The sequence below is a fragment of the Stegostoma tigrinum genome, chromosome 15, assembly GCF_030684315.1.
Source record: "Stegostoma tigrinum isolate sSteTig4 chromosome 15, sSteTig4.hap1, whole genome shotgun sequence".
NCBI classification, from domain to species: Eukaryota; Metazoa; Chordata; class Chondrichthyes; order Orectolobiformes; family Stegostomatidae; genus Stegostoma; species Stegostoma tigrinum.
This window is the reverse complement of record NC_081368.1, coordinates 34,491,270-34,518,465: the sequence shown is the minus strand read 5'-3', so window position 1 is coordinate 34,518,465 and position 27,196 is coordinate 34,491,270. Positions and strand designations below refer to the sequence as shown.

General features: G+C 41.7%; 1 protein-coding gene across 4 annotated transcripts in view; it reads left to right on the top strand.

Annotated features, from left to right (window-relative positions):
• Positions 1 to 27,196, top strand: part of arhgap20b (Rho GTPase activating protein 20b) — a 154,149-nt gene that overhangs the window by 88,333 nt on the left and 38,620 nt on the right. For 3 of the 4 annotated variants that reach the window (XM_048544022.2, XM_048544020.2, XM_048544021.2), the window contains exons 3-9: positions 4,914 to 5,084; positions 11,650 to 11,799; positions 11,910 to 11,951; positions 15,474 to 15,558; positions 19,026 to 19,103; positions 20,603 to 20,669; positions 25,786 to 25,974. In XM_048544022.2, coding sequence (XP_048399979.1) covers positions 4,914 to 5,084; positions 11,650 to 11,799; positions 11,910 to 11,951; positions 15,474 to 15,558; positions 19,026 to 19,103; positions 20,603 to 20,669; positions 25,786 to 25,974 — 782 coding nt within the window. Of the gene's footprint in view, positions 1 to 4,913; positions 5,085 to 11,649; positions 11,800 to 11,909; positions 11,952 to 12,086; positions 12,164 to 15,473; positions 15,559 to 19,025; positions 19,104 to 20,602; positions 20,670 to 25,785; positions 25,975 to 27,196 lie in introns of those variants that run through there. The other variant, XM_048544023.1, reaches the window with a different exon arrangement.

The following is a 27,196-nucleotide window of genomic DNA, read 5'->3' as shown; positions in this document are numbered from 1 at the left end:
TCTAGGTATCATTCTTGTAAACCTACATTGTTCTCCCTCCCAGGCCAATATATCCTTCCGAAGGTGTGGTACCCATGCATGCTCACAACATTCCAAGACGGTCTAACCAGGGTTTTGTATAACTGCAGTTTAACTTCTGTGTTCTCGTATTCCTGTCCTCTAGGTATAAAGATCAGAATTCCATTAGGTTTCATCATTACTTTCTGCATCTGCTCATGACGGTTTTAAGATCTATTTACCTGAATTGCCAAATCTTTTTGTAATCCATATTTAATTTCATACCATTGATAAAGTACTCTTGGTTCAAACAAATTCCAAACAAAACACCAGATTTCCAAAGGTGAGGTGAGAGTGACAGCACTTAACATCAAGACGTTATCTGATCAAATGTGTCAGTGAGGAGCCCTAGCAAAACTAGAATCAATTAGAATCGGGGGAAAGCTCTCCACTGTTTGTTGTTATACCTGGCACATAGGAAGATGGTTGTGGTTGTTGAAGGCCAGTCATCTCAGTTCCAGGGCATCTCTGCAGGAGCTCTTCAGGGTAGTGTCTTAGGTTCATCTTCAACTGCTTCATCAATGACCTTCTTCCATCATTAGGTCAGAAGCGGGGATGTTTGTCAATGATTACATAACATTCAGCACCCTTCATGACACTGGAGATACTGAAGCAGCCCATTTCCACATGCAGCAAGATTTGGGCTACTTCTAGGCTTGGGCTAAAAAGTTGAAAGTAACATTTGCACCACACAAATGCCAGTTAATGACCTTCTCCAACTACATAAAATCTAACTATAGTCCCTTGACTTTCAATAACATTACGCCAGTGTTCTGTCTAAGCTGCATTCCAATGATCCGTGCATGGTGTTTGGTATGTTGAGACCATTCACTTCATTGACTTCAAGTTCCAAAGTTTCTGCTGTACATGGCCCTTGGAGGTCCACACAGAAGAAGAATAAATTAGTGGAAACACAGGTTACCATCACTGGAGGCTACCATTAATGAGAAACTCAACTGGACTAGTCATATAAATACAGTGGTTACAAAAGTGGGTCTAAGGCTAGGAAACCCGCTGAGAGTAAGTCATCACCTGACTCCCCAAAGCATGTTCACCATCTACTAGGTGCATCAGGATTCTGATGGAACGCACACCAATTAAGAAGCTTGACACCACCCAGGACAAAGCTACCCGTTTGATTGGTGCCACATCCACAAATAGTCACTACTTCCACCACCAAAGCTCAGAAAAAGCAGTGTGTACCATCTACAAGCTGTCCTACTGAAATTCACCGGATGTCCTTGGACAGCACCTTCCAAACCCACAAACATTTCCTCTAGAAAGACAAGGGCAGCATATACGTGAAAACACCATCGCCTACAAGATGCTCCCCAAGACAAACACCACGCTGACTTGAAAATATATCACCATTCCATAGTCAGTGGGTCAAAATTCTGGAACTCCCTCCTGGCTCCCTTGTGGGTCTACCTACAGCATAAAAAACTGCAGCAGCTCGGAATGCAGCTCACTACCATCTTCTCAAGAGCGACTAGGGGAGTGCAATAAATGCTGGACCAGCCAGCAACACTCACAACCCTTGAACAAATAGAAACAAATTTTGGAGAGCTGCCTTCTCAAACCACTGTGGTCTGTGTGGTGGAGGTACGTTGCAGTGCTGAACAGTTGCAGTAGGAAAAGACAGGGGCTGGCAAATCTTATCTTGGTAGCCCTGATCGGTCATCTCCTTTTTTCTTGCACTGCAATTAAGGTCCGTGAACAATGCTGATGTCATTGACATGATTTCTTGACATCAGTTGCCGACCTAAAAGGGAGAAGTCATCATTTTATTGATAAATTGATCAATCAGCCCTTTCACCATTACAAGAAAAACTTTCAAGCTAATGGTCAGAGTCAACTTGCTTGCTTTTTATAATCTTGCTGTCCGCTACCCACCACTATAACAGTTGGCTTCCATTAAAAATTGGTGGGACACCTTTACTTAACAGACAATTGCCAGGTTTTTTACATTCCAAATCAGTGAGCTATAGATGGGGCATTTGCAACAACCCCCACTCACTGCTCATTTGACTTACACTGGAGATGGTAATCCCTCTGTCAAACCCACCAGTTGCCTGTTACATTCTGGTCAGAGTTGAAATAGATGTATTCCATGAGTGTATGTATCCTTTGGAAATTAAAAGACGATGATGCTGAAAAAATTGAGCAGGCGTGTGAGGTAATTATCCATATGACATAACCTTGTCGGTGAGGACCAGATGGGATAGTACAAGTGCTACATTTTAAAACTGTTGTAGCTGTTGTGGCACACTCAGAATGAAGGAGACATTTAAACTTTGCCAGTCCCTCAACCCAATAGATGTTTTAAAAGAGACTTTCAAAATAGCTTTGATAAATGTGCTGTAATTTATGCTAACCTAGTGGCAATTGGAATCGATCCAGTAAATGTGTTGAGTAGAAGTGTGTTCAAGAGGATTTCAATGTGAAAGGGAGGAAATGTGTTCCGTAGATTATATCAGGGTTTGCACCAAGCGTGAATAGAACTGGTTAAAGCAAAACATTTCAATGTTCCACCATTTTTAAAAATTGAGAAGCCTAGATTGATAGAGATTATTTAACTCAGACCCTTTCAGAATTCACATTTGATAATTACATCACAAACTTCAACTCACCCTCCATCCCACTACACTACAATCACTCACTGATGCTCTATTTTAAGAAAGATCAATTTTTTTCTCTGATTTGCCTTGAAACAAAACCAAACAATCCTATTAATATCTCTGTAACCTTCTGCTCCCATTCTCAAAAAATATCAATTCATTTCCATTTAAAGGTTGCAGTTGAATCTGCATCAACCATATTCTTTAAAAATTAGATTTTTGCATTAATTTCCAAAGATGAATAAATAAAAGTTTCATTTGTGCAATGTTTCCATGATCACTGGGCATTTCAAAGTGCTTTACAGCCAATAAGTACTTTTGAAGAGTAGTCACTGGGGAAATGTATTAAACACCAAGCAGCGTTACATGTTGAATTTCATGTATAGATATGTGTGAATACTGAACGTTGATTCATTGATTATGACTCATAAAATAACCTAATCTTGGTCTTTCACTCCTCTTGTGGGCAAGTGCCTGCACTTCCTTGGTTACTGCTACTATACCCTTTTTAAATCCAATGCTCATCATATATCAAATCACAGATCTCCAGTTATGTAAAATTCCTAAGAGTTGCCCTCAAATAAAATCGCAGTTAGGACTACAGCCCTAAAAAAATCTTAGGCAGAAATACAGCAATTTACAATTGTCACATACTTAGCATGTAACAAAACAGCCCAAGGCATTTTGGAAATGAACCATTTGATTGAATTTTAGCAAAAATCAACAAAGTGCCAATTTTAAGAAGCTTTCTGGAAGATTTCTCTCTGTGAGCTCACGTCAGTTATCATGTGCAATTCTCGGCTGCTCACCTGAGTCAGTGTGCACCACTCCTCCATGTTCTGCTGCCATGCTATCTTCTGTTCACCTGCAGTGAAAATGCTCATTGGTTCTGGGATCTTTCAGTATTCATCCCACAGGTGCCATATTTAAACCCCAGCTATGCACGATATCAAATGCTGGCAGCCAGGTCAGAACTAGCCACTCGGGTCAGTGTGCTGTCTATTGTCGAGGGGAATGTGCAGCAATGCCACAGGAATGTTCATGGCCTTCTGTGTTCTGCAAGGATAAATGCCACACTCATCTCTCTGCTACCTTACACTCACTAACACCGGCATTGCACCAACATCTCACCAAGGTTCATGGTCTACAACTCTCATTATTGCATGCAGCATCTTCTATCAATAGTTCTCACCCAACTCACTCCCCAAAACTACTAACCCTTCCTGCCCTCTGCACTGCCTACTCACTCATCCAGGGCACCTCACCAACTTTTCTGGCTGACAAAGCACCAGTACCAGCATCATGACAGATCATAGTCTCTGGCTGTTCATTGTTGCCAACATGGCAAGCTGCCTGGGCTACCTGGCTGTGGTAAAATGCAAAGCAGAGATGCTGTGAGCACTCACACCCATAGATGCACCCTAACAAAGGTGTTAGTGGGCTCAAAGTGCAGTATTCAAGTGCTAAACTGTGTTAAAAGTGACTCCAAATATGTCCCAATGATGTGGAACATCTGGTGTTTTGCCAATGCCACCCTTTATGGATTACCCCTGCTGCATGCCTTGAAATGCCCTAGGAATTTTGACCAATTTGGATATCTGGATGGAGACCAGTGAGTTGCAGCTGGCAGATATTCCCAATACAGGCTTTCACGTTAGGAATTGACAATGTCTAGACTCTCTACACTGCTTCAGGTTAAATTATGTAATAGTGAGATGTTTAAGTATGCAAACTCAAGTAGACTTTCATTCTTGGTGAGTAATTTTCTTGTCCCGTCATGAAAACATTGGGTGGAAAATTGGACTTTTTCTTCTCGATATCAAGAACCTAACTTTTTCACACCTGCCAGATAATACCAATTAATTTATCACTTCCCAGAGATAGTAAGAACTGCAGATGCTGGACTCAGAGGCAACACAGCGTGGAGCTGGAGGAACACAACAGGTCAGTCAGGCCCATATCTGAAGAAGAGTCCCGACCCAAAACATAAACTTTCCTCTGATGCTGCCTGACCTGCTGTGTTCCTCCAGCTCCACACTGTGTTACCACTGCCCATGTTGTTCAGGGTCTGAGAAGATACCGCTGACTGAGAAGGTCAGAAGTTAGAGTGGCATATCACATTTTCTTGATGTACAACTTGAATACAGCCAAAATTCTTAAGACACATTTTTATAACTAGCTTAATTCACTTTCCTAAAATTTAGATTCTTTTGTGTGACAACTTGCTCTTCTCCTCAGAGATGGATTGATTTCCCCAACGTCTCCTGACAGCAAGTCACTTGTTCGAGCCTTCAGCAGCCCCACGACAGCCTTTATCATGGATGAGCGAGTCCAGCTGACAACAGGATTACAGACACAGGAGCGGCACCTCTTCCTCTTTAGTGATGTCTTGGTGATTACAAAATCAAAGTAAGCATTTCATGCGTGCTATTTCGTACTGACACCATCCCAAATTGCATGTTTTGCTTGAAATAAGTTGCTGTACAGTTATTATTTGTTGAACTTTCTACCATATGGTAAATTTTGATGGGCTTTTCATTTGAATTCATTTTTTATTAAATGGCTATCTCTAGGTGATCTATTGTCGATTACATATAGTTCATGGGATGTAAGCTCTAGAATGACTAACACATATTTCCTATTTCTTACTAACCTTAAGACTATGGGAATTTTGTATGTGTCTATACAAACACTCCTCTTCCTTGTAAACTGTAATGAATAGGGCCTAATCTATTAAGTCATTCTTGATAATTCAACCCCTTCATCCCAGCCACCAATGCCTCCTCCACTATCTCTGCTGCCACTTCTTTTAAACTCTGGCGACAGCTATCCGGTCCTGGTGAATGTCTGTCTTTAGTCCCATTAGTTTGACAAAATCTTTGGTCTTCATAATAGGGACTATTGCAAGATCTTTCCCTGGCTGAAGATATTCCTCCTCATCTCAGTTCTAAAGGGTTGTCCCTTCACTCTGAGACTGTGCCCTTGGCCCTATTCTCTCCTGCTAGTGAAAATATCTTCTCCATGTCCAGTCTAATAAAGCCCTCAGTATTTTGTAAGTTTCAATGAGACACCCCTCATCCTTTGAAACACCATCAACTACAGACTCAGAGTCCTCAAACGCTCCTCATATGATAAGCCCTTCATTCCCAGGATCAGTCTTATAAACCTCCTTTGGATCCCATCCAAAGCCATCACATCCTTATTTAGATACAGGGCCCAAAGCTGCTCACAATGTTCCAAACACGGTCTGATGAGTGCCCTATAAAGCCTCAACAGTACACCTCCGCTCTCGTATTAGATGATATGGAGATGCTGCTGTTGGACTGGGCTTGACAAGCTCAGAAATGACATGATACCAAGTTCTAGCCTGACAAGTTTATTTGAAAGCACAAGCTTTTGGAGCCCCGCTCCTTCTTCAGGTATTAGTGAGAGCGGTAGTATCAGATACAGAATTTATAATTGAAAGATCAAAGGTTCCCATCACTGATGAGGATATATTAAACAAAGCCAAGATGCTGTTAAATCTTTAATCAGTGAGGAGGTTTTAATTGATTAATACATATATGTAAATTCCCGAATATTCAACATCACCTGCCCATCCACCTATCTTTGTGCCATCTGCAAATTCAGCAACAGTGCCTCAGTTCCTTCATCCAGATTGTTAATGTATAGTGTGACTGGTTGTTCCAACATTGCCCCCTGAGGGAACTCCACTAGTCACTGGTTGCCATCCTGAAAAAGATCCATTTATCTCCACTCTCTGCCTTCTGCAGTTTGCTAATCCTTTATCCATGGCAGCACCTTGCCCTAACACCATGGGCTCTTATCTTATTCAGCAGCCTCCTGTGTAGTACCTTGTCAAAGGCCTTCTGGAAATCCAAATAGATTATGTCCACTGGCTCTCCTTTGTCTTACTTGCTTGTTACTTCCTCAAAGAATTCCAGCAGAGTAAGGGCAGCACGGTGGCTCAATGGTTAGCACTGCTGCCTCACTGAGCCAAGGGCCTCGATTGAATTCCACCCTCGGGCGACTGTGTGGAGTTTGCACATTCTCCCCATGTCTGCATGGGTTTCCTCTGGGTGCTCCGATTTCATCGCACAGTCCAAAGATGTGCAGGGTAGGTGGATTGGCCAGGCAAAATTGCCTGTTGTGTTCAGGGATGTGTAGATGATGTGCGTTATAGGTAGATGGGTCTGGGTGGGATGCTCTGTGGGTTGAGAAGGACTTGTTGGGCCGAAGGACTCGTTTCCACACTATAGGGGTTCTATGATTTGACGGGCATGACCTCCCCTTGATGAATCCTTGCTGACTCACCCTATTTTACCATGCACTTTCAAGTACTCTGCAAGTTTACGCTTAATAAAAGGTCTTTAAAATGTTACCCACAACCAAGATCAGGCTAACCGGCCTATAGCTTCCTATCTTCTGCCTCCATCTCTTCTTAAACAGGGGTGCTATATTAACTATTTTCCAATCCTCCAGGATTCTCCCTAACTCCAGTGATTCCTAAAAGATCACCACCAATATTTCAACGAACTCCCCAGTTTTCTCCTTCAGAACTCTGGGATGTAGTCCATCTGGTCCAGGTGATTTATCCACTTCCCCAACAACTTCTCCTTAATGATGGCTACTACACCCACCTCTGCTCTTTCACTCCCTCGCTTAGCAACTTGCTTATCTTTGAGACGTTTATCATTTACCCAACTTGAAGGCTGATGCAAAATATCTCTTTTATTTTCCTGGCATTTCCCTGTTTCCCATTATGAATTTCCCAGTTGCATCCTCCATGAGTCACACATTTACTTTAGCTGCAGCCTTCCACCATGTTGTGATTGCTAACCTCCCTAGAGAATTCTTACATGAAAGATCTCTTATTACTCCCAAACCCTTATACATTACTAGATCTAAAATAGCCTGTTCCTGGGTAGGTTGTGCAGTGTATTTTTCTTAGAAACAATCCTTGATACACTACATAAATTCACCTTCCACGTTACTCTTGCTCGTCTAATTTGGCAAGTCAATGAGTAGATTAAGATCACCCATAGCAATTTTAATGTGCTTTTGTTATGCCTCTATTATTTCACAATATACATACTTTATCCTACAGTGAGGAAACACTTTGGAGCCTGTGAACACTCCCACCTGTGAGTTCTTTCCTTTGCTTGTCACTATTTCAATCCAAACCAATTCTATATCATTACTGATTGCACTCATAGCTACTTAAAAAACTTAGTTGTATGAAACTTTAGTTAGGCCACATTTGGAGTTCCGTGTGCGGTTCTGGTTGCCACACTATTGGAAGGATGTAAAGGCTTTGGAGAGAGTGCAAATGAGGTTTACCATGATGTTGCCTGGATTAGAGATTCTTATGTATAAAGCAAAATAGGGCAAACTTTGACTGTGCTAGAGTGTCAGCGGCTGAGGCCCAACCTGAGAGAAGTATATAAAATTATGAGAGGCATGGATAGAGGGGATAGTCAGAGTCTTCTTCTCAGGGTAGAAATGTCAAATACGGGGTGGTGGGGGGACATAGGTTTAAGGTGAGAAGGGGAAAGTTTACAGAAGAGGTGTGAGGAAAGTTCTTTACACAGAGAGTGGTAGGTGCCTAGAACACATTGCCAGGGGAGTTGGTAGAAGCAAATACAATATCAACATTTAAAAGGTATAGAGGGACATAAAGGGAATAGAGGGACTCAAGACATGTGCAGATAGGTGGGATTAGTTTAGAATTTTACAATTTTTTTTATTATTTATTCATTAATGGGATGAGGATGTCGCGCCCAGAGGGCAGTTCAGAGTACGACATCATGGTTGGCACAGACATGGTGGACTGAAGGGCCCGTTCCTGTGCTGTACTGTTCTATATTCTCACCACTTCCATTACACTGATGCCTTGTTTTATTAACAAATCTACTCCATCTCCTTTTCCTTTATGGCTATTCTTTCCATATATTGAGTATCCTTAATTATTGCGTTCTCAGTCTTGGTTATCCTGCAACCACCTTTCTTTAATAGCTTAAATGTCATTTCCATTTATTTTTATTTGACTTATCTATCTTGTTATAAATATAGTGTGCATTTAGAAAAAGTCCCAATATGAGCCACAACAGCTGGATCAATCTCTCCCACTCTAAGTTCTTCTCCAGTTCAGAGGATATTTCCTGAATCATTGCACCAGGCAGGCAACAATGCATTTGGGACTTCTCTGCTTTTAGTTCAGAGGGGATCATCTATTCGCGTATGTTGCCATCCCCTACTGCTGCTACAGTATTTCTCTTTTTTCATCCACCTGAATGGCATTCTGTACCATGGTGCTGTGATCAACTCTGCCGTCCTCCTTGTTGTCTGTGCTCTTGTCGACATCAGGAGCAAGAACTTTGTAATGATTGGAAAAGGGCATTGGATGAGGTTTTTCTAAAGCTAAATTTGGGATCCCAATACCTGCCTCGGTTTCAGCCACACCCTCTTGTTTCGGAGCACAGATTAAATTTTATATAATCAACCCAAGGGGTGTGACTCTCCTAAAAACATAGTGTACAGGTATCCCTCGCATCCTTGATTTGTCGGTCCCCTCAGGTTAGATTCAAACCAATCAGCTCGGAGTTGAAGCTCCACAAGCTGCCAACAGTTTCAACAGATGTGGGTCATCATGTTTCACACCAGTGCTACCAACTACCTCATTGTGGGGAAAGGGTGAGTTCTTAAGTTGGTGTACATGAACCACTGCAGTCCAAGTGGCTTAGATACACTGCTGCTGTTAGGTTTTGACACACTAACAGCGAATGGAAAACAACATCATTCTGAGTCAGGATGGTGTATAATTTAGAAGAGACTTTATTCCTTCTAAGTTGTAAAAGTCGCAGGTTGGAAAGATAATGCCGAAGTAAGCTTGGCAAGTTGCTGAAGAGCAATTTGTCGAGAATGTATGCTGCTGCTGATGGAGGGAATGAATTGTTAGCATTTTGGATGTGTTGTCAGTTAGCAAGCTGTGCTGTTGCAAATGATATTGTGAGTTATTAGAGTTACACTGATCTACCACCATGACTTGTGTCTGGGTGAAGATGGATGGGCTTCGGGGAATCAGTAGCTGAATTACTTGCTGAAGAATTCCACACCTCTGACCTGTTTTTATTTCCACAATATTTATACGATGAGTTTAGTTAAGCTTCTAGTTAATGGTAACCCACATGTTGCCACTGGTGGGACTTGCACCAATGGTAATGTCACTGAATGTGATTAAATTCTCTCTTGTTAGAAATAGTCATTGCCTGGCACAGTTTTTCTCTACTTATAGGCTCTGAGCATTGTCTGGGTTTTGATGCATATGCAGGAATTGGTTGCTTCAGCATCTAAAAGTTTTGAATGTTTTTGAACATTGCTCCCTGCTGATTGCACATTCCGATCTCTGACTTTGTGGAACGAGGGCCATTAATCATGCAACTGAGGATGGATGGTTCATGGGCACTATCCTGAAGAACCCAGTGGGTCTGACAGATTACAGATGCTATCAGACCTGCTACATTTCTCCAGCAGTTTCTGCTTTAATTTCAAGTTTCCAGCATCTGCAGTATTATACTTTTAGTTTTGCTTTAACCCTAAGAAACTCTTGCAGTAATGTTTCAGGACTAGGTTCGTTAACCTTCAACAACCAGGACCAACTTTATTTCTCAGGGTGTGTCTCTATACACTGGGGGGTTCCCATTTACTTCATTTCGCTCAGGTTTCTTGATATGAACATGACTCAAATGGTGCCTGTCAAGGGAATCACTCTCACCTTAACTCTGGAATTCAGCTTTTTTGTCCCTCCCTAACAGAACTGTAATGTGTCAATAATACACTAGATGGATAGCAATGGCTCAAGAAAGTGACTCACCAACTTCTCAAAGACAATCAGGATTGGGGAACAAAAGTTGACCTCTGCAGTGATACTGACGTTCAATGAATGAATTAACAAAAAACATAGATTTAAAACAGTATTATTGATAAACCACTTACTTAGATATTAGTTTACCTCCACTTAAATGCACAATTTCTCACTCCATAAAAGGTAATGTGGTAAAAGGAATTGTAAGTCTTATTTATTCTAGAATTATTTATCCAAACAGCAAGGGGAAACTCATCAGGTGGTTTATCTTGGACATTTAGTAAGCTTACAGTCAACAGTATCATTTTTTGTGTAATGTGCCTCTGTGTAGCAAAGTAAGGAATGTAAAAAATGAAACTTTTCTTACACATTACTATCACACTGTGACTTAATCTACAAAGACAGTAACAATCTCACAATATTACAAAGAGATGAAAAATAACATTTTTCTGACTCCACCTCTGCTGCTTCCCTCTCTGTAATATGTTTGGATTATCTAAAATGCTGAGTAATTGAAATCCTGGCCCAGTATCCCATTGCCTTATTTGGGTGCAACACAGCACTTTCCAACTGGAACTTGATGTTCTGTCCTTATTAAATAGTGTAAACACATTCAGTAAACATCGTACTGTATCTGGAGCTGACTCACATATAAGATCAGATACAAATTTTTATGATAAAGTCGATGTACACATTAATATTTCACAAAAAGTTTATTTGGTACTTGAAAATTGCAGAACATAGATGATTGGAAGACAGCCTGTCTGATTTAAGACTTCCAAACATCATCGAGGTATAGTACTGAAGTATTGTCCTTGAAATTGGAAAAGTGAACACATTCAATTTAATATCATCGTTACTTCTTCCTTTCTGAGGACCAACTCTTTGTGACACTGAACATCCATGGGAGCTAGTTGCCCTCCATTATCTCATGCAACTGGCAGTTCTTCATGTGTGAGCCCAAACTATAGATGCCAACTGGTTATTCAAATATGGAAGCCTCACAGCCAACTTCATTTTCACCAAACAGTTGAACGAGCAGTTTCCTTATGCTCTTCATCTTCATAAGGCGTGTTTGGATTTTTCACTTCATGCTTTAATTCCACACAGGTCTTCAACTAACTTAAAGCTGAAGAATCAGGTCAGATTGTGTGAAATGTGGACAGCCTTCTGCATTGATGAAGTATGTGAGAGGAAAACAACTCCAGAAAATTCTTTTGTCATCGGATGGCCCACAACTAACTGCGTGATCACTTTTAGGTGAAAGATCATTTTGAAAATTTCTGTTCAAATTTTCTGAAAGGGAGCAATGAAAACATTTGAATGTGACATGCCAAAAACTTAACTAATCCTTACTAAATATTTTTCAGTTCTGCAGAAGCAAAGGAAAAATGGCTTTCAGCACTTCAATGGTAAGAGGTTTAATTCTTCCTTATGCCGTATGGCAAGTGTGCTGTATTATGTGGTTCAGGATGGTGTCTCTGTGGTGTGACTCTGACAAAAACACATTTGAATGGATACTAACATCTTTGATTTCTTTCTTAAAGTGGGGTAGAATTCCACTCGTGTCTGCCGCTCTCTGCTACCTCGCCATGGGGACTTTCTTCATGAGCGAGTCTAGACAGTGAGTATCAACTGGCTATTCAATTGTAAAGGCCATCACAACCTGACCCTGACCTGCTATCATTCTATATCTACAATTCTACATTTTCTAGGAAGGTTCACTGAAAAGTAATCAAATCTTTAAACTTGCTGTTGGTGTGTTATCCAGGAGAAATCCAAATGTTACTGTGAGCTGGGGAGAGATGCTACTAACAGCAACCAGTGTTCCTGTTTCAATTAATACTTATTTTTCCAATGAGCCACAGGGCTATCTGGTTTCCATCAGCTTGTCATTGCACATTTGTTGCCTTACAACATGCTTACTACATTCACAGGAATGACCTGGAAGAGCTGTAGGCTAAGTACTACTTACCTGAGATAGAGCACAAGCACCACTGTGCTAATGTTATCTGGTAGCATTCTCCCATTTCACATGGAGCAAACAAACACCATTTTGATTTTAAGATTATTGTTGGATATGACCGTCAAGATATGAGCTTAAGATGACTTTAGATTGTATATGAAAAACTGAACATGATAGTGAAGGTTAAAATGATCTGTATAATAGCATCCACATTGTGATTTGCCACTTTTAATAAATAGCACAGAGTTGGTAATGAAATAAAACCAGAATGTGCTGGAGAAACTCAGAAGGTCTAGCAGCATCTGTGGAGACAGAAACTGAGTTAATGTTTCGAGTTCATGATGATTCTTCTTTAGAACACCTTTGGTATTGCTTGGAAAACGTCTTGGTTGATGATAAATATGGTATACTACTGTGCGCTTGTCTGTATTGATAATAATTATTTTGTTATGACATGGCTTGGCTGTGTTTCTCAAGATTACAGACAACAGACAGCAATTATTCTGGAAAGTCTGGGTGGGGATGCTTGTTGTAATTTTGGACACATGAAAACTGCTTTACGATTCACATGGTACAATTCTAGTTGCATACTAAACTTTGTTCTTCTCGGCACTGAGATTTTTTCTGCCTTGGTCATGAGTAAATGTGAGCACTCCTCTTCATGTCTCCCGAAGTATAGTAGCATTGATGATTGATTTAAGATGAACATATAAGCAGCCTTCAGGCAAGCATGAATTGATTGGTCCCATACCATGCCCACAATCAGATGACAAATATGCTTAACATTATATAGAGATGCTTGAATAGGCAAAAGCTGTATGAAATCACATTAGCAGAAACTCATATTCCGCTTGGGAACCCTGCAGCCCAATGGTATCAATGCGGACTTCATAAGCTTCAAAATGTCCCTCTCCCTCACTGCATCCCAAAACCAGCCCAGCTCGTCCCCTCCCCCCACTGCATCCCAAAACCAGCCCAGCTCATCCCCGCCTCCCTAACCTGTTCTTCCGCTCACCTATCCCCTCCTCCACCTCAAGCTGCACCTCCATTTCCTACCTACTAATCTCATCCTGCCTCCTTGACCTGTCCGTCCTACCCAGACTGACCTATCCCTTCCCCACCTCCCCACCTATACTCTCCTCTCCACCTATCTTCTCCTCTATCCATCTTCGGTCTGCCTCCCCCTCTCTTCCTATTTATTTCAGTTCCCTCTCCCCATCCCCCTCTCTGATAAAGGGTCTAGGCCCGAAAAGTCAGCTGTTGTGCTCCTGAGATGCTGCTTGGCCAGCTGTGTTCATCCAGCTCCACACTTTGTTATCCTGTCGCATTGTTTACATTGTTAAGTGGCAACAGTAATGAGGTTGCTTTACTTCCTAAAATATTTTCTGGATATATTTGTGGGCAGAAAGCTAGCTGTTACTAAAGATGCCTATAGTGTTAGCCTGAAATGAGCTCAAAATTGTGAGATATGCTCACATTCAAAGTCATTACCAAGTCACACCAATCTTGTTACAGCCTCCCTGCTAAATATTACCATCTTGGCATATTGCTACTGAAATTGCTGGTTAGTTGGACCTACTTTGAAAGACTTGAGGTGGGAGAGTACTCCCCACCTGCCAACTGATACACGAACAATAACTCTCTTCTGCCCTTAATGCCCCACCTCTTAAATGTCCTGTGCTGATTAAGCACTAAAGGGGCAGCCACCATTGTAACTAAACATCTGAGATGAGGGAGAAAAATTAAATCAACTCACCACTGAATAAATAATCCATACAGCTTAGAGAAACTTATTCATTAGTTTGGATCAGATGTACGTTACCTGGTCACGCATTTCTGCAAATTGGTCACATTTATATCCCTTACATTCCCTAACTGATACATTGAAAAAAAACCTTTCAAGATATCTCAAAGCACATCAGAGGCAATTAATTGCTTTTGAAATCGGGATCCTTGTAATTGTCTGTGTACAGAATCATAATATTTTAGAAATTGAGTCATAGCTATCACATATAAGTACTTCTGATAACCTCACTGCAATATTATAGTGCAATGCTCGTGATTTTGTTTATGTGAAGAAAATTTGTGTTCACAGTAATAATTGCTGCAATATAACATTATCAAGTAACAAAGGTCCAAATTCAAAAATTTTAAACGTGAGGCGAATTAATGCAAATTCTCTTCACTTTTGTAACCAATGCCTTTTATAATTTTTATCATTCTGTAGGGTTAAAAGATCCCTGGTTTAATTTCTGATCTGCAATTATCTCAACTGAAGCATATTTGACACTAGACTAGAAGCATAAGCCAGACTGGTCCTGCTCCTTATTACATTCCAGGGTCTTGAACTGGAAATTTCATGAGAACATCTGATATTCAGAGGATAGCTTTTTGCCCATCATACCCAAATCACATGGCCTGCTGGGACTCACTGTCAAGGCTGACACATGAAGAATGGCTTAAATTAAATAGAAAACTTTGAGAAGCTCAGCAGGTCTTATGGCATCTTTGGAGAGAGAACTGAGTTAACCTTCCGAGTCCAATGACTCTTCTGCAGAACTGTTTCCAAAACTAGTTCCAAAAAAGAGTTATATTTGACTCAAACAATCAACTCAGTTCCTCTCTCCACAGATCTTTGAGCTTCTCCACCGTTTGCTATTTTTATTTCAGATCCCCAAAACCCGCAGTATTTTGCTTTTATTTGATAAAGAATGGCTACGTGGAAAGGTAATGGAGAACCTTCAGCATCAATCAAACTGTAATCCTTTGTAAGAATCAAGAGGAAGGGAACGAAGAAAAGTGCAAGAAACAATTTCCTAATTCTCAGCAATGCTATTTACCTGTGGAATGCATTGTTTCAGAGTTTCTTTGGTTGTACAAGATCAAAGCGGATTATTCATTGATGTCAAATTGTTGCTGGTAGTTTATGCCCTGAGATATTAATCATAACTGTTTTATCTGTACACAGGCAAATCAAAGAGATGAAGCAAGATGAATATCCCAAGAAGATATCAATGAAGATGCTAGTGATGACAATGCAGAGTGGTGCTTCAGTATGTGTTGTTGCTTCTAAATTAATTTATACTAAACATTGGTAAAGATATATTTTTCAAATTTCATGTAGTTAAGATTGTGGTTTTTGCTGAAATTAGAACATAGAACATAGAATGTAGAACAATACAGCGCAGAACAGGCCCTTTGGCCCACGATGTTGCGCCGGCCTCTGAATTGATCTAAGCCCCTCCCCCTACACTATCCCATCATCATACATATGCTTATCCAAAGACTGTTTAAATGCCCCTAATGTGGCTGAGTTAACTACAGTGGCAGAATGGTTTCTGTTCAGAAAAGGCTTTAACAGATATTGTAAATGATAATGGTCCAAATCTTCCAATCAGGATTGGAACACCTGTTTCCAATGGTGACCAGTCAAAAAAAACCCACTTCCCTTCCTCCAATATTTCTGTTCAAACTTCAATGGAGAAATCTGCAGAATGCTTTCAGCACATTAAACCTCAGAGGGAGCAGCACAGTGAATCTGCACAGGAGCCAGACCCACTGTTTACAGCTCTTTCTGTTGTATTCTGCTAAGTGTTTAAAGGTCCCAAAGTTCAATGTGAGTGACTAACAGCTAGAGTGAATGATTGTGCTGGTGAATGAGTGTGTGAGTAAATGAATGTGTGTGACTGAGAGCGGAACTAAATTAATTTTTTTTCATTAATGAGATGCAGGCATCACTGGCTGGTCAGCATTTATTGTCTGTCCCTAGTTGTCCTTGAAATGGTGGTGGTGAGCTGCCTTTTTGAATTGCTGCAGTCCATGTGCTGTAGGTTGATCCACAATACTGCTAGGGGGAGCTCCAGGACTTTAATCCAATGACAGAAAAAGAATGATTATATATTTCCAAGTCAGGATGGTAAAAATCTGCTGGTGTTCCCGTGTATCTGCTGTTCCCGTCCATCTGGATAGAAGTGGTCATGAGTTTGGAAGGTGCTGTCTAAGGATCATTGGTGAATTTCTGCAGCATATCTTGTAGAAAGTACACACTGTTGCTGCTGAGTGGAGGGAGTGGATGTTCGTGAATGTGGTACAAATCAAGTGGGCTGCTTTGTCCTGGATGGAGTTAAGCATCTTGAGTAAAATTGGAGCTGCACTCATCCAGGCAAGTGGAGATATTCCACGTCACTCCTAACTTTTGTCTTGTAAGTACATAATGGACAGACTTTGGTGAATCGGGAGGTGAGTTACTCACTGCAGTATTCTTAGCCTTTGACATGCTCTTGCAGCCACAGGGTTTATGTGGTGAGTCCAGTTGAGTTTCTGGCCAATGGTTACCCCAGGATGTTGATAGTGGGGCATTCCATGATGGTAACACCATTGAATGTCTTGGGGCAATGGTTAGATTGTCTCTTATCGAGAATGGCCATTGGCTTGCATTTGTGTGGAGTAAAAGTTACTTGCCACTTGTCAACCCAAGCCTGGATATTGTCCAGATCTTGTTGCATTTGAACATGGTTCAGTACCTGAGGTGTCGCAAATGGTACTGAACATTGTGCAATCATCGGTGAACATTCTCACTTCTGACCTGATGATGGAGGTCATTGCTGAAGTCGCTGAAGATGTTTGTGCCTAGGGCTGTGCCCCGAGGAAATCCTACAGAAATGAGGCAGCACGGTGTCTTAGTGGTGAGCATTACTGCCTCACAGCACCAGGGTTCGATTCTATCCCCAAGCAACTGTCTGTGTGGAATTTGTATGTTCTCCCCGTGTCTGCATGTCTTTTCTCTGGGTGCTGTGGTTTCCTTCCACAGTTCAAAGCTGTGCAGGTTAGGTGAAATGGCCATGTTAAATTGCCTGTAGTGTCCAGGGATGTGTAGGCTAGGTGGGCTAGCCATGGGAAATATGGAGGTGGATCTGGGTGGGATGGGCTTCAGAGCATTGGTGTGGAGTTGAAGGGGCACATGGCCTGCTTTCATGTGATAGGGTTTATTTGATTTCAATGTGTAGAGCTGAAATGACTGACCTATGAAAAACATAGTCAACTTCCTATGTGCCAGGTATGACTCCAACTAGCATACAGTTTATCCCCTGATACCAAATAGTTGCAGTTTTGCTAGGACTCCTTGAAGCCACACTCCATTGATTCCAGCCTTGAAATCAAGAACTATTACTCTCACTTCATCTCCAGAATTCAACTCTTTTGTCCATGCTTGAGCTAAGGCTGTAATGAGGTCAGGAGCTGGGTGGTCCTGGTGGAACCCCAAAGTGGGCGTCACTGAACAAGTTATTGCTAAGCAGGTGCTGCTTGATAGCGCTGTCAATGACACCTTCCATCACATTACTGATGATCAGAAGCAGACCAACGGGGCTGTAATTGGCTGGCCTGGATTTGTCTTACTTTTTGAAATCAGGTGGAGTGAGCCAAATTGGCTGGAGATTGACATTTGTAATGCTGGGATCACTGGAGGAGGCTGAGATGGATCATTCATTTAGTAATTCTGACTGAATATTGGTGCAAAAGCTTCAGCCTTATATTTTGCACTAATGTTTAGGGCTTCTCCATCATTGTGAAAGGGAATATTTGTGGAGACTCATTCTCCAACGAGTTGTTTGATTCTCTACTACCATTCAGGACTGGGCATGGCAGGACTGCAGAGCTTAGATCTGATCTGTTGGTTGTGCGATTGCTTAGCTCTGTCTATCACTTGCCGATAATGCTGTTTGGTATGTTAGTAGTCCTGTTTGTAACCTCATTTGGTGTTGTTCCTCATGCCTTCCGCTACTCTCCATTTAGCCAGTGTTGATCCTTTGGCTTGATGGTAATGGTTGAGTGGGGGATATGTTGGGCCAAGAGGTTACAGATTGTTCTGGAGTACAGTTTTGCTGCTGTTGATGGCCAACAGTGCCTGATGGATGGCCAGCCTTGAGCTATTAGCTCTGTTTGAAGTCTGCCCCATTTAGCACAGTGATAGAGCCACACAACACAGAGTGTTCTCAATGTGAAGACTGGCTTTCATCTCCACAAAGACTGTGCAGTGGACATTCTTACTGATACTGTCATGGACAGCTGCATCTGCAGCTGATATTTTGAAGAGGATGAGGTTCAGTGTATTTTTCCATCTTGTTTGTACCCACCTGCTACAGATCCAGTCTCGCAGCTATGTCCTTTATGATCCAACCAGTTTGATCAGTAGTGCTTTGGTGGACATTGAGATGCCCCACCCAGGGTACATTTTGCATCCTTGCCACCCTCAGTGCTTATTACAAGTATTGTTCAACAGAGTAGCACTGATCCATCAGCTGAGGGAGGCCAAAAGGAGTTTCCTTGCTGGTACAAGTGGAGATGGGTGCTTGATGATCGGTGTGGACACTGGTATGGATGACCCAAAGGGTTTCTTTTTTCTGTAATGCAAAGCTCAAATGATGCCATGACTCTGAACACATTACACCCTCCTTGAAAAAACAAAGATTAGAATGTGGTCATATGAAACTGATGTGAATATCTGTTTTTGATTTACTAGGCATTAACACTTATGGTGGGTAACACAGATACGGCGAGAAAGGTCATTAAAATGGCAGCTCAACAGCTCAATGTAAAAGTAAGTTGAATTGTTTTATTTTGTACATGGTTTAGGAACATGAAATTCTCTTATAGTGCTCTAGATGATCTCCCTAGCCCTGCTCACAAATAATATTGAATTTGAAATATAAAGCGGATACTAATTTAGTTTCAATGTGTAATTTTAGATGGCATCCACTTAACATCAGAAATTTATCAATGGTCTATTGTAAACTTGTAAATTTCAGGTGATGAAACAGTGAGTGACATCTTTAAGATAACTTTGTATCTGTAACAATATGTAATAGTTAGAGTATGATATCTCACGAATGATGGACAGTTATTCGATGCAAAATTGTTAATATAAACCAACAGATTGCCAGTGTCATTATCACAGAGAGGTAAAGGTTACATTTTACCTAGAAGCGCAACCAGGATGATAAATGTTACAATTTTCATTTGGGATAACTAATATGGTGGCTCTGAATTGTTTGATGATTTTATTATTCAGAATCTGCTTCTCTTTTCTTAGTAGTTGCTGGTGTCTGGTCAATATCATATCATAAATTTGGCTTTCTGATTGGTGGTCAATTTCGGTTGTGGGACTGTGTTACCTGGCATGTTCCTTTAACCATGGAGTCCATTCATATAAGCTAGTACTGTTTGATATCGCTCAGAGTTTAGTTATTACTGGTGATGGAACTTTTTAGATTGAAATGTTGTAGGCAGTAGCTTTGAACTGCATGAAGCAAGTTATTATATGTATTAATTTGAAATGTTTGTGTGCATAACAAAAGAAATTCAAATTTATCTCATTAAATGCACAGGTGCATAGCAAAGTATGAACTTCATTTAAAATATTTTAATCAACTGTTAAATATTTTTCCAGAAAGCTAACTGTCTAGGTGTACAGATATATCATCAATAAATTGCAAAATAAAATTATTTCAGTTATTCATGTCCAAAATGCAAAAAGAAATACAGAAGTGCTATTAAGTCTCAGGTTGCTAATCATTTGCATCAATTCCAAATTTCTGAATAAACATTGGGAATATAGCCCGCTCCACCCACCTATCGCAGCTGAAGAGGTCATGGCCAACACTGGTTCTTCATCTTCCTCCTAGGTTTGTAGCAGTTATTATTTCTATCAATCAGCGCAACAACTGGGAACCCTCCCGGGTGAACAAAGTGAATGGAAATTCCAGTGAATCTTTCCTCCTACCTCTACTAAGTTGAGAGATCATTTTGCCCTCCCAACTCACACTCCCTTCACGTGGGCAGGAATCAGCAGTGCTGTAGGCCACCACCCATGCACAAATGGAAATCAACCCCTCCTTTGTCAACTTCCATCTGCTGAACAGTATTAAGTACACTCCCCATCCAACAACCACTTCTCTGAACCCCAATTACACATGAACAATTGCTTCACCTTCCACTTCCCTTACAACCCGCATGACTGAACAGAAATCCTGAGGTACAGTTTGCTTGACCATGTTCTTGTGAATTGATTCATAATTTTTTTTTTAATAAAACAAACAGGACAGAGCTTGTAATTACCAGCTTTGGGTGATTTCAGGAAAGGAGGCTACACCCTACCCCCTGATTGGTAAGTGTTAGTTTTAATACTGTCTTTATCTTGAGGTGATTCAGTGATTAAATTTAGCAAGCCTTAAAATAGGACAAGCTTCAGTACTGTATGGAGGTCAAAACTTTTCTGTTACCAATGAACTCTATTGATGGCTAAGTAGTGGGGGAAAAAGTACATGTGCTGCAGAAATAAGCCAAACTTACCAGATTCAATCCTAAGTATTGATAATGCTGGAAATCTGAATGAGAAACAGCAATTGCTGCCAACAGTGATCAATTCTGGCAGCATCTGTGGGGGGAGAAACAGAAATATCAGGCAGGAGTTTGTTGAGCTCAGTAGGAAAGCTCACAGAAATGTTTGGATAGCACCCCACTGGGACTAGTCAGTGCTGCTAGAGGATATTGAGCCCTAGAAGACCTCCTGAAAATGGAGATGTTCATCAAGGTCTTTCCTACAGTAGTGAGAAAGATGAAATTTGATGAGCGGCCATAGTGTAGACAGTTTATCTCTCCATTTCGGACCTCAGTGAGCAGCCTCCTGATGCCGTCAATTAATTTAGCCTACCATGATCCATTGCTCTCCCAGAGAAAAGCTGCCTCCTGGGCACATTGGCCTCTCCAATACTGGAAAAGTTGCATCACTGGCTCATAATGGCCCTTGGTTTAGGCTGCTAATGGCATGATTGACAGCCTGCCTCTGCAAATTGGATGCTCGATTCCCATAGCCGCCACAGTTCCCATAGCCGAGGCAGGATAATGTTTGTCAGCCATCTTGATGACATTTCTCACTAGCTTCCTGATGTCCCCATCTCCAAACCTGTCTCCACCGAGCTGGGAAAATATAGCCCTGTTTTTTACTCCATAGATGCTGCCAAACTGCTGAATACTTTCACCATTTCCTGTATTTATTCCAGACTAAACCATGATCTGTGTTCAGTTGGGTAAATAAAGACATGGCAACAGCCTGAGAAATGAGAATTTGCCAATGTTTCCTGAGCTATAATGGATTAAATAAAACAGCAAGGATTCCAGCTTCTGATCACTATCAAACATCCTCAGTAGAAAGTTAGCAGTTGCGAAGGTGAATTAGGGCTTGATCCCATTTAATTCTGATTCTCCTTTCTTAAACATCAGATAATTGATGGGGCGGCTTGGTGGTTAAGACTGCTGCCTCACAGCGCCAGGGACCCAGGTTTGATTCTACTCTCAGGCAACTATCTGTGTTTGCTCATTCTCCCCTTGTCTGCGTGGTTTTTCTCTGGGTGCTCTGGTTTCCTTCCACAGTCAAAAAATGTGCAGGCTTGGTGGATTGGCCATGCTAATGGTTATAGGGGGATGGATCTGGGTGGAATGCTCTGAGGGTCAATGTGGACTTGTAGGGCCGAAGTGCCTGTTTCCACCTGTAAGGATTCTATGATCTATGATTTATTTAATTAGATTGAGAGGCAGAAGCTCATTGGCTCACACCTATCACTCAGTTAGTACTGCATTCATCTCTGAACTATGAAGATTGTCAGTACAAATCTTGACTCCTGAGCACAAAGATCAAGGCTGACTCTTCAGCAACTTACTGAGGGAACATTGCACTGTAGGAAGTGCGACATTAAACCATGGCCCCATCTGCTTACTTGGGTGGTGTAAATGACCCCATGGCAGCCTCTTGGAGAAGATCAAGGGGTTCTTCCCATTGTCTTGTTGATATTTATCCCTCAAACAATGTGACAAATTCATATTATCTGCTCTTTATCATATTGCTGTTCATGATGGGTTGCTAACCATCAACTAGCTGCTGCACTTCCTACAATCCAGCAGCATTAACACTTCAGGAAAATTTTTTTTTGGCAGTTAGTATGGTTGTGAACAGTATTTTATGTATAACATCAAGTCTTTCTTTTTTTCTCATGCAACTCCAATATCTTAAGGAAAACAGGGACATTTCTGGTACAGATCTTAATATGCTGTAAGCAATCCTACTCTTATATCTGTCTATTCACAATCCTGGTTCTCTCTTTCTGCCACACCATCTAGAATTTTACTACTTTGGATATATTCTCATCACCTGCTCCTTTCTTTTCCAAAAGCAAAGTAAAATGTCTTTTAAGTAATATATGGTGAGTGTTTTTGCTCTGAATGTTTTGTGTACATATTGTAGATTGAGCACAGTATTATGTCAAATTGAGGTAAGGCTCCCTCACTCTGTGATTGTCTTTGCCTAGTTTGGATCAGCCAGGAGGTTCTTGGGCAGGTGTTTGTAAACTCCTGAAATAAAATCTTCACCAAAACACTTTTGTTCCCTTTGAATAGAGGTAATAAATGTACAGTGGAAACTGTGGTACATTGGGCTCGTCATTCAGAGACCAATACAAATGCTCTGGGGACACAGGTTGGAGTCACAGCATGATAGCTAATGGAATTTAAGTTCAATTAATAAATCTGGAATTGAAAGCTGATTCTATATATGGTGTCATGAAGCAATTGTCATGAAGATCCATCTGGTGCATACATACATTTTAAGGAAAGAAATCCGCCGGCCTTATCTGATCTGGCGTATATGTGACTCTAAACCCATTGCAGAGTGGCTGACTCTTAATTGCCTTCTAATATAGCATGAGCAAACCATTCAGTTCATGGGCAATTAGAGATGGGCAGCAAACAATGGCCTTGCCATTCCCATCCATAACTCATTTTCTTTTTAAAAATGTCCTGATTGATAGTAGGAAAAGTGAAAGGCAAATTATACACATCCAGATCCCAGCAGCAACAGCGGGATAAGTGATTAACTACTTGCTTATGGTTTATTGGAAGGGAATGTTTTCTACTATATCAGCAGAACTCCTTTGCTCTTCTTTGAATTGTGCCATGGACTCTTTTACAAGTATTTTCTTTGGACAGTTATGAACTGAGGGTTCTAATACTGTATTAATGCTTTTTAAAAATCTGAGGCAAACAGTCCATATGGTTAATAAAATGTGAGGCTGGATGAACACAGCAGGCCAAGCAGCATCTCAGGAGCACAAAAGCTTTTTTTTTAGAGAAAAAAAAGTCATTTAATGTTTGTTTCAAGTAATTAGAAAATAATCCAAGATAATAAAATGTGAGGCTGGATGAACACAGCAGGCCAAGCAGCATCTCAGGAGCACAAAAGCTGACGTTTCGGGCCTAGACCCTTCATCAGAGAGGGGGATGGGGAGAGGGAACTGGAATAAATAGGGAGAGAGGGGGAGGCGGACCGAAGATGGAGAGTAAAGAAGATAGGTGGAGAGAGTATAGGTGGGGAGGTAGGGAGGGGATAGGTCAGTCCAGGGAAGACGGACAGGTCAAGGAGGTGGGATGAGGTTAGTAGGTAGATGGGGGTGCGGCTTGGGTGGGAGGAAGGGATGGGTGAGAGGAAGAACCGGTTAGGGAGGCAGAGACAGGTTGGACTGGTTTTGGGATGCAGTGGGTAGGGGGGGAAGAGCTGGGCTGGTTGTGTGGTGCAGTGGGGGGAGGGGACGAACTGGGCTGGTTTAGGGATGCAGTAGGGGAAGGGGAGATTTTGAAACTGGTGAAGTCCACATTGATACCATATGGCTGCAGGGTTCCCAGGCGGAATATGAGTTGCTGTTCCTGCAACCTTCGGGTGGCATCATTGTGGCAATGCAGGAGGCCCATGATGGACATGTCATCTAGAGAATGGGAGGGGGAGTGGAAATGGTTTGCGACTGGGAGGTGCAGTTGTTTGTTGCGAACTGAGCGGAGGTGTTCTGCAAAGCGGTCCCCAAGCCTCCGCTTGGTTTCCCCAATGTAGAGGAAGCCGCACCGGGTACAGTGGATGCAGTATACCACATTGGCAGATGTGCAGGTGAACCTCTGCTTAATGTGGAATGTCATCTTGGGGCCTGGGATAGGGGTGAGGGAGGAGGTGTGGGGGCAAGTGTAGCATTTCCTGCGGTTGCAGGGGAAGGTGTCGGGTGTGGTGGTGTTGGAGGGCAGTGTGGAGCGAACAAGGGAGTCACGGAGAGAGTGGTCTCTCCGGAAAGCAAACAGGGGTGGGGATGGAAAAATGTCTTGGGTGGTGGGGTCGGATTGTAAATGGCGGAAGTGTCGGAGGATGATGCGTTGTATCCGGAGGTTGGTAGGGTGGTGTGTGAGAACGAGGGGGATCCTCTTAGGGCGGTTGTGGCGGGGGTGGGGTGTGAGGGATGTGTTGCGGGAAATACGGGAGATGCGGTCAAGGGCATTCTCGATGACTGTGGGGGGAAAGTTGCGGTCCTTAAAGAACTTGGACATCTGGGATGTGCGGGAGTGGAATGTCTTATCGTGGGAGCAGATGCGGCGGAGGCGGGGGAATTGGGAATAGGGGATGGAATTTTTGCAGGAGGGTGGGTGGGAGGAGGTGTATTCTAGGTAGCTGTGGGAGTTGGTGGGCTTGAAATGGACATCAGTTACAAGCTGGTTGCCTGAGATGGAGACTGAGAGATCCAGGAAGGTGAGGGATGTGCTGGAGATGGCCCAGGTGAACTGAAGGTTGGGGTGGAAGGTGTTGGTGAAGTGGATGAACTGTTCGAGCTCCTCTGGGGAGCAAGAGGCGGCGCCGATACAGTCATCAATGTACCGGAGGAAGAGGTGGGGTTTGGGGCCTGTGTAGGTGCGGAAGAGGGACTGTTCCACGTAACCTACAAAGAGGCAGGCATAGCTGGGGCCCATTTTGTGCTCCTGAGATGCTGCTTGGCCTGCTGTGTTCATCCAGCCTCACATTTTATTATCTTGGAATTCTCCAGCATCTGCAGTTCCCATTATCTCAGTCCATATGGTTACGTGGCTAAGGAAGCACAGATATAGGTCTAGACAGGCTAGGCTAGTGTTAGTGTTCCACTTCAGCCTCCTCCCTTCTTTCTCATCTAAAACCATCATTGTAACCCCTATTTCCTTCTCCCTGATATATTTGTCAAGCTTTGCCCTAAATGTATCTACACTGTTTGCTTTAACCACACCCTGTGGCAGCAGGTTCCATGGTCTCATCACTTCAGAAGTTTCTTCTCAATTCCCAGTTGTATTTCCTGGTGACTATTCCTATCTTAAATTGATGGCCCAATGCCATGATAAACTATTTGCTTCTCAAAGCTAAACAAAGGGTTATCCATTTTATGTTACAGGACATGAGCAACCATTTAGTGTAATGATGAACTGCCTCAGAGACTTTACCGCACACATGGAAAAATCTGACATTAATACCCAATTACAGGGTAGCAACAGAGCCATCCTCTTTGATGATCTCCCAAAAGCCAAACAATGTCAGTTTATTCTGAAGCCAAGGCCTCAACCAGACATCCATGTAACCAGAGGTGAGTGACACGTGAAATAATCAAAGATATTGTTTGTGGAAAAAGAGTAAGTTACATGTAAATCAAGAGTATTACTTTAAAAAGGCCCAAATGAGTAAAAAATAACTTTGAACTGCTATCAGAAGGTTGTTCTTCATACAAAATAACTAAAACATGGAATAGCAGTCCAAGCAGAACAATGGCTGGAAAAAGCCTAAAGTCATTTAAGAAAAATTTACTTCAATTAGTTACTTCAGTTATTGATGTGTATGTATGTTCTGAATGACTTTTGGTTCCTGAATGAAGCACAGCAGAATAGGTTTAATATTGACATTGAGAGGCTATGCTGTTAGTAAGTACTTAATGTAATTATATATACTGTATGCAACACTATGCTATTTTGTGACATGAAACCCAGTGTACAGAGCTCAGTGTTTAAAAAATTTGACAGAATATTTTGATAGCAGTTTTCAACAGGAGGCAGATACTTCTTTGGCTTTTTTGACATATTTGAGTTGATTTCATCAAGTAGAAACCAGCTGAATAGACAGTTAAAACTGTTGAGGTGATTTAGCTGCAGATGTCTTGTTGATTCATGTTCCCTGTTTTAATATCCTGAGAATGTGGCAAAATATTTGCCAAAAACTAGAAGGACCTTTCTCTTTCAATATGAATATCAAGCCCTGATTATGTCTCAAAGCCCTAATTACAATGATGTGTTTAGGCAAATCATAATGGGTTTTCCAACAGGTGGAGATAAAACATAAAAAACATAGAACATAGAGCATAGAACATTACAGCGCAGTACAGGCCCTTTGGCCCTTTATGGTTTCACAGGTCAGTGCAACAATCTGAAGCCCATCTAACCTACACTATTCCATTATCATCCATACGTTTATCCAATGACCATTTAAATATCCTTAAAGTTGGTGAGTCTATACTGCTGCAGGCAGGGCATTCCACACCCTTACTACTCTCTGAGTAAAGAACCTACCTCTGACATCTGTCCTACATCTATCACCCATTTATTTAAAGCTATGTCCCCTCATGCTAGCCATCACCATCTGAGGAAAAAGGCTCTCACTGTCAACCCTATCTAACCCTCTGATTATTTTATATGTCTCTATTAAGTCACCTCTTAACCTTCTTCTCTCTAACGAAAACAGCCTCAAGTCCCTCAGCCTTTCCTCATAAGACCTTACTTCCAATACCAGGCCACACCCTGGTAAATCTCCTCTGCACC